Source organism: Notothenia rossii, assembly GCF_949606895.1.
Source record: "Notothenia rossii genome assembly, chromosome: 4".
In the NCBI taxonomy this organism is placed as follows: domain Eukaryota; kingdom Metazoa; phylum Chordata; class Actinopteri; order Perciformes; family Nototheniidae; genus Notothenia; species Notothenia rossii.
Window position 1 is genome coordinate 47755996 of NC_136902.1, and position 14410 is coordinate 47770405.

The 14410-nt window shown below is 48.4% G+C and overlaps 1 protein-coding gene across 4 annotated transcripts in view; it reads right to left on the bottom strand.

Moving 5' to 3' along the window:
• rbbp8l (retinoblastoma binding protein 8-like) overlaps nucleotides 1-14410 on the bottom strand; it is a 30226-nt gene that overhangs the window by 8179 nt on the left and 7637 nt on the right. For all 4 annotated transcript variants that reach the window (XR_013807813.1, XM_079679128.1, XM_079679127.1 and 1 more), the window contains 4 exons: nucleotides 13319-14048; nucleotides 6949-7045; nucleotides 6801-6859; nucleotides 3485-3629 (listed from right to left, as the gene is read on the bottom strand). Coding sequence is in view for 3 of the 4 variants with exons in the window: in XM_079679128.1 (XP_079535254.1) it covers nucleotides 3485-3629; nucleotides 6801-6859; nucleotides 6949-7045; nucleotides 13319-14048 (1031 nt within the window). In the remaining variant the exon portion in view is untranslated. The remainder of the gene's footprint in view (nucleotides 1-3484; nucleotides 3630-6800; nucleotides 6860-6948; nucleotides 7046-13318; nucleotides 14049-14410) is intronic.

Here is a 14410-nt window from a genome sequence, read left to right on the forward strand (position 1 = left end):
AAGAGACAGGTGAGGAGGGAGGATAAATCACTAGGGACACCAGGGTGGGTGGAGGCGGTCTGGAGGGCGGGTTTGGGCTGACAGCCCAGGGGCACAGCGGAGGACCTGGAAGGGGTCTCGGGCGGACGGCCCGGGGGCAAGGCAGAGTTCAAAAAGGGGCACTCGGGCGGACGGCCGGGGGCAAGGCAGAGTTCAAGGATGGGGTTTCGGGCGGACGGCCCGGGGGCAATGCAGAGTTCAAAAAGGGGGACTCGGGCGGACGGCCCGGGGGCAAGGCAGAGTCCAACGTGGGGGACTCGGGCGGACGGCCCGGGGGCAAGGCAGAGTCCAAGGTGGGGCGAAGGCCACAGCGGGCGAACTCAGGGGGCCGGGCTCGAGGGCGAAGACCGCAGCTCTCAGGGGGCCGGGCTCAAGGGCAAAGACCAGACAGCTCCGGAGGCCAGGCAGGACCCGGTTTTGGCTGAACAGGAACCGGAGCCGGTGGGACAGGCTTTGGCGGGATCCCCCACGGAAGAGGACCAGGAGTTGGCAGGACCCCCGGCGAGACAGGTTATGGCGGGGCCTCCAACGGAACAGGACAAGGGGTTGGCAGGACTCCCGGCAGAAGAGTTGACGGCGGGACCCCCAGAGGAACAGGACATAGGATTGGCAGGACCCCCAGCAGGAGAGTAGTCGGTGGGACCTCCAACGGGACAGGACACAGGGTTGGCAGGACCCCCAGCGGAACCTCCAACGGCACAGGACATAGGGCTGGCAGAACCCCCGGCAGAAGAGTAGTCGGCGGGACCCCCAACGGGACAGGACATAGGGTTGGCAGGATCCCCGGCAGGAGAGTAGTTGGCGGGACCTCCAACGGGACTGGATATGGAGCTGGCAGGACCCACAGCGGAACCTCCAACGCACAGGACATAGGGTTGGCAAGACCCCCGGCAGAACAGTAGTCGGCGGGACCCCCAACGGGACAGGATATAGGGTTGGCAGGACCCCTGGCAGGAGAGTAGTCGGCGGGACCCCCAACGGGACAGGACATGGGATTGGCAGGAGCCCCGGCAGGAGAGTAGTCGGCGGGACCTCCAACGGGACAGGACATGGAGCTGGCAGGACCCCCAGCGGAACCTCCATCGGCACAGGACACGGAGTTGGCAGGACCCCCGGCAGAGGAATCGTCGGCGGGGCCTCCAACGGCACATAGGATTGGCAGGACCCCCGGCAGATGAGTAGACGGCGGGACCTCCAACGGCACAGGACACAGGGTTGGCAGGACCCCCGGCAGAAGAATCGTAGGCGGGGCCTCCAACGGCACGGGACATAGGGTTGGCAGGACCACCGGCAGAACAGTAGTCGTCGGGGCCTCCAACGGCACAGGACATAGGGTTGGCACTTGAGAGGGAACTCGAGAGGAGCCTCGAGAAGGAACTCAAGAGGAGACTTGAGAGGGGACTCGAGAGGAGACTTGGGAGGTGACTCGAGAGGGGACTCGAGAGGAGACTTGAGAGGTGACTTGAGAGGTGACTCGAGAGGTGACTTGAGAGGTGACTTGAGAGGGCTCTCGAGAGGTGACTTGAGAGGGAACTCGAGGGGAGACTTGAGAGGTGACTTGAGAGGGAACTCGAGAGGAGACTTGAGAGATGACTCGAGAGGGGACTGGAGAAGAGACTTGAGTGGGAATCGAGAGGGAACTTGCGAGGTGACTTGAGAGGGAACTCGAGAGGGGACTTGAGAGGTAACTCGAGAGGAGACTTGAGAGATGACTCGAGAGATGACTCGAGAGGGGACTCGAGAGGGGACTGGAGGAGGGACTCGAGAGGGAACTTTAGAGGGAACTTGAGAGGTGACTTGAAAGGAGATTCGAGAGGGAGCTGGAGATGTGGCTTGAGAGGGGAATTGAGAAGGAACTTGAGAGGGAGCTGGAGATCTGGCTTGAGAGGTGACTTGAAAGGAGACTCGAGAGGGAGCTGGAGATGTGGCTTGAGAGGGGACTTGAGTAGGAACTTGAGAGGAGACTTGAGACGGTCGGTTCGCCAACAAAACACGGGGGGCTGGAGTCGGCCGGAATGCCGACAGAACACAGGGAGCTGGCGTCGGCCGGTACGCCGACAGGACACGGGTAGCTGGCGTCCGACGGAGACGAGGGACTGGAGTCGAAACCATGGCTGCTGGGGCCAGGACTGAGGCTGGAACCATGGCTGCTGGGGCCAGAACTGGGGCCGGAACCATGGCTGCTGGGGCCAGAACTGGGGCCGGAACCATGGCTGCTGGGGCCAGAACTGGGGCTGGAACCATGGCTGCTGGTGCCTGTACTGGAGCCCAAAGCATGGCTTCTGGGGCTAGGGCTGCTAGCCTGGACCTGCGACTCCTTCTCTTAGGAGCCTTTTGGAGGCTCTGTGGAACTCCAAAAGCCAGACGAGTTCCAGAGAATGACTCCTGGACAGGAGCAGGAACTGGGGAAGAAGCAGAGGCCGACTCCATACGGAACACACCGAGGTGTACGGCGCCAGGTTGGGAGTTGGGAGGCAGGGAGCTAGCATGCCTGGGGCTAGCAGGTCGGGAATCATACACCGAGAGGAAGTCCAAAATCCAGCCAGGTAAGAATTTCACTAAACCTGGCTTCTCCATAGCCATCTGGTGTGACTCAGCCAGAGCAGCCTCTCGCTGCTGAACTCCAGACGCTCCCCTCCACTTATCAGAGCAGCCAGCCAAAGAAAAGGAAAAACTGAGTAATTCCAACTCAAAAGGATCTGCTGGGCCCATCCTTGGTGAGTTCCTTCTGTCAGGTATGAGCGAAACAGGCAGGACCCAAATGCAGATTTCTCCGAAAAAATACCTTTTTATCCAAGGCTCAATGAAACTAAACAGAACTCTTCCCTGTGAACAACGTCAAACTACAACAAGGAACTCACAAAGACTAACAGAAAACACAGAACCTAAATGCACACAGGACTAATCAAACAAACAAGAGACAGGTGAGGAGGGAGGAGAAAACACAGAGGCACCAGGTGAACACAATCGGGTAATCAGGGAGGCAAAACAGACAAAAAGCAACAGGCAAGACAGGGGGTGAACACTTTTCAAAAATAAAACAGGAAACCAAAGACAGAAAAATACAAGACAAAACACCACACAGACAGATCGTGACAGGGAGGAAGTGAATGATAAAGAGAAGGAGACCAAGTACAGAGTCCTGGGGGACACCGTGGGGGACAGAGGCTGTTGGGAATTAGCAGCCGCTGATGGAGAAATATTGATGTTGGTCGGAGAGGTAAGATTTAAAACAGGAGAGGGCGGTAGTGTAGAACTGGAGGTGGCTGATGAGGATGGAGTGGTTAATGGTGCTGAAGGTGCAATAAGGTGAAGGAGGATTATGCTTCTTGAGCATAGAAAAAGCCTTAGAAATGCAAATTGATTTGAAGACCACAGGCAGAGAAAAAAAATGATTTAGGAAAACAAGAAACGTTGAGAACTGAAATGATAAACTTGTGCCTACTGTCCGTCTCAGAGTCCCTGTCGGTCTCTGTTCCTGCAGACGCCCTCCTCCTCTTGCAGCCCAGGCTGCTCTCTCGTTCCAACACACTCCCCTCATCGTCCTGCTCATCTGAGCTGCTCCCTCGCTGTGTTGCTGCTGGCGATGACTGTGACAAAGAAGATGAATCAGAAAGAAATCTTTTTCTCAAGTGAACTCAAACTATGAAAGCTAATATTTTCTGTCACAAGGGGGTAAGGAAGGCAGGACCCAAACGAAGTATAAAACAAAAGCTTTACAAAAGGCAAGCTTTATTCAATTAAAGCTCGTGCGAGGTCAAATGAAAGGAGAGAAATAAAACAAAACCAGGAATGAAACCGACCAGGAAAAGGGAACAGGAAAGAACACCAGGAACTAACCGGAAGCAGGAAACACGACACGGACTGACAATAACACTATGACTGACGGGTATTTATAGAGACAGGACTGCTTTTTGACGATCTCTCAGGCAAAAAGCACTTTCTTTCAAGATAAGATCCATTCTTCCTATTCCAATCCCAAAAAAATATTTTCTATCTTCTCATCCCTCCTTCCCCCAGAGCCCCTTCCCCCTCCTCCTTTCTTCCAAGCGACTTCCTTAAATACTTTGAAAAAAAGGTTGATGATATTCGCTCTTCTTTTTCCGACTCACCTTTACTCACCGCTGGGTCACCAGACCCTCCTTTCACCCACACACTGACCTCCTTTTCCCTTCTCTCTCCAAGTGAGGTTCTTACCCTCATTACCTCTGCACGCCCTACCACCTGTCCTCTGGACCCTATCCCCTCAAACCTCCTTCAGACTATCGCTCCTGATATTCTACCGTTTCTCACCCATTTCATCAATACTTCTCTAACTTCTGGTCACTTTCCAAACAGTCTCAAGGAGGCAAGAGTAAACTCTCTCCTAAAGAAACCCACTCTCAACCCGTCTGATGTTATAAACTACAGGCCTGTCTCTCTCCTCCCGTTCCTGTCTAAAACACTTGAACGCGCTGTCTTTAAACAACTCTCCTGTTAACTCCATCAGAACAACCTTCTGGATCCGCACCAGTCTGGTTTCAAGGCAGGTCACTCCACAGAAACTGCTATCCTTGCTGTCTCTGAGGAACTGCACACTGCTAAATCAGCCTCCCTCTCCTCTGTCATCATCCTTCTGGACCTGTCTGCTGCATTCAACACGGTGAATCATCAGATCCTCCTTCGCACTCTCCAAAAACTTGGAGTTTCAGGCTCTGCACTTTCCCTCCTCACCTCATACCTCAAAAACCACACCTACAGTGTAACTGTCCGACCCTTGTCAATTATCTACAGGGGTCCCTCAGGGCTCTGTCCTTGGTACCCTCCTTTTCTCTCTGTACACAAACTCGCTCGGATCGGTCATTAGCCCACATGGTTTTTCATACCACTGCTACGCTGATGACACCCAATTAATTTAATCTTTTTTTCCCCGTTCTGAAACCCAGGTTGTCGCACGCATCTCTGCTTGTCTAGCAGACATCTCTCTGTGGATGTCTGCTCACCACCTCAAGCTCAACCTTGACAAGACTGAACTGCTTTTTTTCCGGGAAAAGATTGTCCCACTCTTGACCTAACAATCGATATCGGCACCTCTATTGTTTCCCCGAGTCAGACTTCAAGGAATCTGGGTGTGACCCTAGATAACAACCTGTCCTTCACTGCAAACATTGCCGCTTCAACCCGCTGCTGCAGATACACTCTTTACAACATCAGGAGGATACGTCCCCTCCTGAACCAGAAAGCGACGCAACTTCTGGTCCAGGCTCTCGTCATCTCACGCTTATGGCGCATTTCCACTGCAGGGCCTTAGCACAGCTTAGTACAGTATAGTTAGGCCTTGGTAGCACAGGCTCACTTTATTCTGCGTTTCCATAACAGTTTAGCAACTGGGGTAGTAACTATAGTAACGCAGTGTAGGCGGAGCCGGGACGTCATATTCAATGCGAAACACAAAACCAACATCAGCTGTTAGCTGTTGGCACTCAGAGCTCACAGCTCCTCATATCTGTTCAGAAACTAGACAAAAGTTAAACAAGTACAAACACCAGACTGTCTGTGTCATGGTGAATACAGTCACTGGTTTATTTATGTCTGTAGGCCGTTGTTGTGAGTGTGGACGGTCGGAGCATTTACTGCGTTAGCTTAGCCGATCTCCATTAAGAAAAAATACGCATTTTAAAAGGTTTTTCACCTGCCGTCTGCAGACTTGTCGAAGCATTAATCAATGGTTTTCAATAACCGGTATCAGTATGTTGTTACTTCGGCATCATTTGGAAACGTGTTTAGCATACAAAAAAAAGTACCCGCTAACCGGAACTACGCTCGCTTAAACTGCACGCTTAAACCGCACGCTTAAACCGCGCTGTAGTGGAAATGCGCCTTTAGACTACTGCAACTCCCTCCTGGCTGGTCTACCTGCATGTGCCATCCGACCTTTGCAGCTCATCCAGAATGCAGCGGCTCGTCTGGTCTTCAACCTTCCTACATTTTCCCACACCACGCCGCTCCTCCGCTCCCTTCACTGCATGCTTCCAGTAACTGCTAGAATCCACTTCAAGACACTGGTACTTGCTGTGGTTCATGCTGCGAATGGATCTGGCTCTTCCTACATCCAGGACATGGTTGAACTGTACACCCCAGCATGTGCACTCCGCTCTACATCGGCCAAACGGCTCGCTGCACCCTCACTGCGAGGGGGACCCAGGTTCCCATCAGCAAAAACGCGTGGGTTTGCTATCCTGGCTCCAAAATGGTGGAATGAGCTCCCCATTGAAATCATGACAGCAGAAAGCTTACACATCTTCCGGCGCAGACTGAAAACTCATCTCTTTCGACTCCACTTCAAGCGATAGAACTATTAACAAAGCACTTATATACTAACAAAGGACTGGCTTATCTATAGCCAGTTGAGTAGCACTTAAAATGGTTTGGCTCTATGAAACCTGATGTACTTATATGATTCTGTTTTCTTCAAGTTTGTATCTTCTTGGTCGAATGCACTTATTGTAAGTCGCTTTGGAGAAAAGTGTCAGCTAAATGCAATGTAATGTTATGACCTTGACAAGATAAAGATTAGGAGGGCATGCAAAAACACAAGGGTAACAGGGGAACATAATCAGGCACAATAAAACTGCAGGGAAAACACAGGAAGTAAAACAAGACAAGAAACTAAGAGAAAATACATTTCCAGATTAAACAGGAACATTAAACAGAAATACTAAGATCATGAACATTTTCCCTTTGACATACTGTATTTGCTTTGTTGACTTGAATGGACGTACCTTGCTTTTTGACGTTAAGGATTCTTGCAGAGCAGAATTTAGACTCTCCAGCACGACTACTGTTAAAGAAACATGAACCCAGTGAGTAGAATAGAGGTAGAAATGAAGAAACACACAGACGAGTGCAGTGTGAATGTAAGCTGTTCACCTGGACGCAGTGATATGGTGAGGACAGGCACCTTCTTCTCGTTGCTTTGGTCGGTCTTTCCATTCAACTCCTTTTTCGGGTCATCCTCTTTGAATACCTGCCGTGACAAGACCATTATACCATGAGTCCTTTTTGTCCCTTTTACCGTTACCTCCATGTCTTCCAAGGTGCTTTCACACCTGTAATTCAGTTCATTTGGTCTGGGAAATTGTTTTATTACAAGAGGTAAACGTATAGTTAGACAGATTCAGAGTTAAGTTGACTGGAAAGTTTTGTCAATTATGGAGTCAGATTTCGGCCAATATTCTAGTGCGCAAAACAAGCTACTCACGAGCGGAAAATGTGCTTTTACACACGCATTAAATGACGCTCGCGCGCAGATAAAACCCCCGCGAGTGGCAATGCGCTCGCTCGCGAGAGAGACAGCCCTCTTGCTCGCTGGCGGGAGTGTCAGCTTCACTCGCTCGCGGAGTCTGTCTTCGCGCGCGTGAAAAGTTTCTGACAATTTGGAGCGGAGCCACTGGATTTTGATTGACAGCTGCCAGGAAGCCCGGAGTTGCCAGGTTTGATAAATGCCTGAACTACCAAGAGCCGAGGAGTGACAGCAGGAAGATCAGTTGGATGAGATTGAATGGTAAAGTTGTCCATAAAAAAACATTATATTCTTAAAGTGTACAGCAAATATATATATATATATATCAATTCATTTGATATAAAAAAAATGACATTAATTCTAGGAGTGTAATACTTTTACAAACACTATAGTAATAATATGCATTCACTATGACAATATCTACAAAGATCTAGATGTATTACTATTGAAATATTATAGGGCTACTATAGCTAATAAAATGGCACAACAGAAAAAACTATAGTAATACGATAGCTGGCGAAAAATACTACAGAACACTACAAACTTACTATAGGACACTATACAAGTCTTACAGTATACTATAGTAATACTATAGTTCATGTATAGTTCATTTCGTAAGGGAGGTGCGTACAGCAGACAGTAGCTAGCAGCTTTCGACAGATACAGCCCACTCAAAAATATATTGTTTTATATAAAATTAATTGATATATATATATATATATATTAGGGCTGTCAAACGATTAACATTTTTAATCAGATTAATCACAGCTTAAAAATTAATTAATCATGATTAATAACCACCATTCGAACTATGTCCAAAATATGCCATTTCTTTATGTATATTGTTGTGGGAATGGAAAGATAAATGAAACAAGGTGGATATATCCATTTAACATACAGTATGTATGTATGTATGTTTATTATAACATTGTTCTGTGTGTCAAAATGAAAGACAGCCCACACACCTATCAATCATCAAACCGGGGGGTCTTATTTCCTTACCAACACGGGGGGGGGGGGGGGGCTAGTGGAGTGTGAACGCTGTGATCAGCTGTTTTAGCGCAGTTCTCCAGTGAAGGGGGGGAGTCTCCCTCCACAGCCGGTTGGCGTAGTTTTGGCACAATTCCGTTGTACAGACCGACGTTAACAGCAGCCCTGTCTGTGCACACGGAGACCGACTCTGTCGTCCGGTGATCTAACCGCCTTCTGGAAAACCTTCACAAGTACGTCGGTACGCAAATACGCTTTGTGACACAAGTGACGGTACGCATTTCAGATTGTTGCCGCGCATGCGTACCTGCGTACCAGTTATGTTTACCCCTGTACTACAGAAAAAGTATTCTCCATCTGGACTTCCTGCAACAACACCACGCCGTTATCTTGATTCTGATTGGCCAGAAGACATCATCTGTGTATGTGTGCATCTTGACCGGGTGACGACACTACCTATTGACTCAGCAATCACTGTAAGCTATATTATTGTTTAAATAGACTTCTCTGTTTCATTTATTCTACGCTGTATAATCTTTCTGTAGTTATTGTAGCTAAAACGGCGCTTTTGAGAGATTTTAAATCTCAGATCTGCTCAACTGAAGCTCTTACACAGGTCTCAGTAGGTCACTTGTCTCAACCCTGCATTACAATAGACAGGAAGACTCTGCTGTCGCCCATCAGCTGTAGAGAGTTAACTAATTAGAGGGGCGTGGCCCCACAGCAGTGAGAACTCAGCAATCAGGTGTCCATTTTAAGTAGCTCTTTCCTGGAGTGTCAGCTTCAGCGTCAGACTGACAAAGACATTGGAGTCCTGCGGGAGTCACGAGCGAGGCAAAGAGGAGGCAAATCCTACTTTGATTGAGCTAAGTATCTCTAGTATTTTATTTCATTTGGTTTTCTAGCCCCTCATGCTATAATCATGTGTATTTTCTCCATTCCTGTTTATATGTCTTCTCGCAATTATCACTTGCCCCGTCTATCTCCTAATCGATATAACCGGCCTGCTCTCGTCTATCCCACATGCTCCACTGAGATCCAACATCTAGTTGCAGGTGGCCTGTGGAACGGCCAGTCAGCTGTTCCTAAGGCTGACTTCATCTCTGGCTACGCTTCCCTGCAGTCTCTGGATTTCCTTGCTCTCACTGAGACCTGGATTACTCCATCCAACACATCCACCCCAGCAGCTCTCTCCACAGCATATTCCTTCTCCCACACACCCAGACCCACTGGCAGAGGAGGTTGCACTGTTCTCCTGCTCTCTCCCAACTGGAGCTTTTCCCTCTTCAAGCTACCTAACTTCACTCCTTCCACCTTTGAATTCCATGCCGTCACAGTAACCCATCCTATACAATTAACCATTGTTGTTCTCTACCGTCCACCAGGCGCCTTGGGGGAATTCTTGGAGTAATTAGATAATCTCCTCTCACACATCCCTGAAACTGGCCCTCCCGCTGTACTTCTCGGAGACTTCAACCTCCTGACAGGGAAGATAGACAAACTAACATCTCTGTTAACCACCTTTGCTTTCTCACTGTCTCCATCCCCACCAACTCATAACGCTGGCAATGTCCTTGATCTCATATTCTCAAGGAACTGCACTACTTCTAACCTCTCTGTAAACCCGCTCCACACATCCGATCACTTCTTCATTTAATTCTCTTTACCCCTTTCCAAACAAAACAAACTAATCTCTTCTAATTCTGCACCTGTCCGCCGCAACCTTCGTTCCCTCTCCCCCTCTACCTTTGCCTCATCGGTGCTCTCAGCCCTCCCTTCCTCTGATTCGTTCCAACTCCTGCCTCCAAACTCTGCTGCAGAAACTCTCCTCTCTACTCTCTCATCCTCTCTGGACTCTCTCTGTCCTCTCACATCTCGGCAGCCTCGTCAGTCCCCTCCTGCTTCCTGGCTAAATGACGCACTGCGTGCTGATAGAACCATCCTTCAGGCAGCAGAGCGGAAATGGTGGAAATCCAAACAACATGACGACCTCCTAACCTATCAGGCTCTCCTCTCCTCTTTCTCTGCTTCGACCTCTCAGGCAAAAAGCACTTTCTTTCAAGATAAGATCCAATCTTCCTATTCCAATCCCAAAAAACGATTTTCAATTTTCTCCACCCTCTTGGACCCCCCTAAAGCCCCTTCCCCCTCCTCCCTTCTGTCAAGCGACTTTGTTAACTACTTTGAAAAAAAGGTTCATGATAATCGCTCTTTTTTTTCTGACTCACCTTTACTCACCGCTGGGTCACCAGACCCAGCTTTCACCCACACACTAACCTCCTTTTCCCCTCTCTCTCCAAGTGAGGTTCTTACCCTCATTACCTCTGCCCGCCCTACCACCTGTCCTCTGGACCCTATCCCCTCAAACCTCCTTCAGACTATCACTCCTGATATTCTACCGTTTCTCACCCATTTCATCAAAACTTCTCTAACTTCTGGTCACTTTCCAAACAGTCTCAAGGATTCAAGAGTAAACCCTCTCCTAAAGAAACCCACTCTCAACCCGTCTGATGTTATAAACTACAGGCCTACTGGTTTTTCATACCACTGCTATGCTGACGACACCCAATTAATTCTGTCCTTTCCCCGCTCAGAGACCCAGGTCGTTGCACGCATCTCTGCTTGTCTAGCTGACATCTCAGAGTAGATGTCTGCTCATCACCTCAAGCTCAACCTTGACAAGACTGAACTGCTTTTCCTTCCGGGAAAAGATTGTCCCACTCTTGACCTAACAATCAACATCGGCACCTCTGTTGTTTCCCCGACTCGGACTGCAAGGAATCTGGGTGTGACCCTAGATAACAAACTGTCCTTCACTGCAAACATCGCTGCTACAACCCGCTGCTGCAGATACACGCTTTACAACATCAGGAGAATACGTCCCCAGCTGACCCAGAAAGCGACGAAGGTTCTGGTCCAGACTCTTGTCATCTCACGCCTAGACTACTGCAACTCCCTCCTGGCTGGTCTACCTGCATGTGCCATCCGACCTCTGCAGCTCATCCAGAATGCAGCAGCTCGTCTGGTCTTCAACCTTCCAAAATGTTCCCACACCACGCCGCTCCTCCGCTCACTTCACTGGCTTCCAGTAACTGCTAGAATCCACTTCAAAACATTGGTACTTGCATACCATGCTGCGAATGGATCTGGCCCTTCCTACATCCAGGACATGGTTAAACTGTACACTCCAGCGTGTGCACTTCGCTCTGCATCAGCTAAACGACTCGCTGCACCCTCGCTGCGAGGGGGACCCAAGTTCCCATCAGCAAAAAACACGTGGGTTTGCTATCCTGGCTCCAAAATGGTGGAATGAGCTCCCCATTGAAATCAGGACAGCAGATAGCTTGCGCATCTTCCGGCGCACACTGAAAACTCATCTCCTTCGACTCCACTTTGAGCGATAGAATTACTAACAAAGAATTATTAACAAAGCACTTATATACTAATAAAGGACTGGTATCTATAGCCAGTTGAGTAGCACTTGAAATGTTTTAGCTCTCTGAAACCTGATGTACTTATATGATTCTGTTTTCTTCAAGGTTGTATCTTCCTGGTCGAATGTACTTATTGTAAATCGCTTTGGATAAAAGCGTCATTTAAATGCAATGTAATGTAATCAAAGATGTTCTATTGAGAAGACGATCACTACGTGACAAAAAAATTCAAAACCGTTTCTGGTCTTCGGTATTTCCAGACAAGTGGCAACTGAAATCAATCTTACTAACTGCTGTCTGTGCAATTCTCGACGCAAGTTGGCTGACTTTACTTTGCTTACTTTAACATAATTGTTCATGGTGGGGCTAAGCCATTTCTTGGTATGGGTGTAGCCTGCCCCTGGCGCTGCCACTGGTGGGATGTATGGGGCGGGCCATTCTGCACATGCGTTAAATGCGTAAAATATTTTAACGCAATTGATTCAAAAAATGTATTACCGCCGTTAAGGCGATAATTTTGACAGCATTATATTAATTAGCTGTACACTTTACGAATATAATGTTTTTTTATGGACAACTTTACCATTCAACCTCGTCCAACTGATCTTGCTGCTTTCACTCCTCGGCTCTTGCAGTTCAGGCATTTATCAAACCTGGCAACTCCAGGTTTCCTGGCAGCTGTCAATCAAAGTCCAGTGGCTCCACCCTAACCTGTCAGAAACTTTTCACGTGTGCGCAGACAGACTCCGCGAGCGTTTGAGGCTGACACTCACGCAAGCGAGCAAGAGGGCTGTCACATAGCCGCTCACGGGGGTTTAATCTGCGCGCGAGGGTCATTTTATGCGCGTTTAAAAGCACATTTTCCGCTCGTGAGTAGCTTGTTTTGCGCGCTAGAATATTGACCCAAATCTGACTCTATATCAATCCTTCTGCATCCTCAGCACCCACGCAGGGACATCAAATGATGTGATTGACAGAAGTTCATGCTGCTCTTTAACGCTTCAGATATATATTTATGTTTGATGTCAAAAAGAGCCCTCAAATAAATAAGTCATTATAAGCATTATAAGTCTTATTTGTCATGAATAACAAACTGTACTAATCGGGCAAAGGGCCCACAGTTTATTTTGAACCAAAAGACCATTAAGCTGTAAAAGCACACACTGGCTCTACTTCACTCAACTTGCCTCACAAAATCTAATTTACCAATTTGGATTGTACCCACTCTTGTGTATACGAGAGAGTTGCTGAATCCTTTCATTGGCAACCAAATGGATGAAGTGGTGTGGTGTTCGTTTAGTTTTGCCAACCACTATTTGAATAAAAATACTGTTAAATCTCAGAGATATGAAAAAAAGAAGATTCAGTCACTATTGATGATTTTGTAGGATATCCAATGACGCGCTACTTAATATTTTCTCTGATCAATCAGCAGGTTACAGGGTTGCCACCATTTAGTTGCACTTGTAAAGTCTGCTGAGGTGCTATGAAAAAAAGGTACCAGGTAATCTTAAGTGGAAAAACCAAAATTGCAAGTCAAGTCGAATCCCACTATTATTGGCTAAAAATGTACCTTGTTATTATGGTCGTGGGCAGACTCTTTGTCTTGTTGTTTGCCTGGTGGGGTAGAGGAGCTTCTGGGGGGGAGGACAGGAGGAGATGAGGACACTGGTCCGTGTGCAGATTGATTGGCCTTCCCATCCTTGTCAGGGCTCCTTTGTCCTCTGTCTTCACCTTGTAAGGCTATGGGTGAACATTCTCTTGGCGTTTGGTTGGTTTTGGACTTTCCTCGATCTGATAGGTCCAGAGGCCCATCGCATGCCCCTCTTAGCTCTGCAAAGACCCTTTCAGTCTTAGATGGCAGGATTTGCTTCTTCTCCGGGGGCATAGTTTGACTGTTCACAGTATCTGACATACTTCTCAACCGGACCACCACAGTGGGCTCGTTGGCCAGGGGTTGAGGGGTGCTGTGCCTGGTCAGGCTGAACCCCTGTCTTCTAGGGCTGGCATGATGGCTGGTGGGGATCAGGTTGGGATAGCGTGGTGGGTTTGGTCTCTGAGAAGGTTGCACCACCAGGCTGGTCCCCGGAGCAGGCGGGCTGACCCAATCAGAGGACTCAGAGAGGTGCCAGGGGAGAGTGGCAGGGCAGGTCTGGATTGGCTGAGGACGGCAGGGGACGGGAGCATGGAGCACATGTCTGCTGGGTCTCCCTTCTCCGCCAGTTAACGTAGGAAAGCTCTTAAGAAGCAGAGCTTGAGGAGGGAGGGAGGGTCGCTGGTCCAGACCTTCTACACTCTGAGATCTGAGAACAGAGGCCAGGCAGACAGGGGGGGGGGGGGAAGAGTCACATGTCAGAGCAGGTCATCAGACCACAGGGTTGGGCAGCTGCATTACATACTAACTGCACTGAACAAACTGAAACGTTGACTTTAATTAAATGTCTTATGCCAACATATTTCAAATAACTGTATTAGGTTAGTTAAAATAAATAACATGAAGTTTAAATAAAGATGAATTAGGTTAATTTTAAAATAATTTCTTTCAACTAACCTAATACAGTTGTGTGAAATGTGTTGACATAGTACATTTAGTTAAAGTCAACATTTCAGTTTGTTCTGTGTGTTATATGCAAGCCCCGGAGGGTTATTTTAAATCAGTAACCTA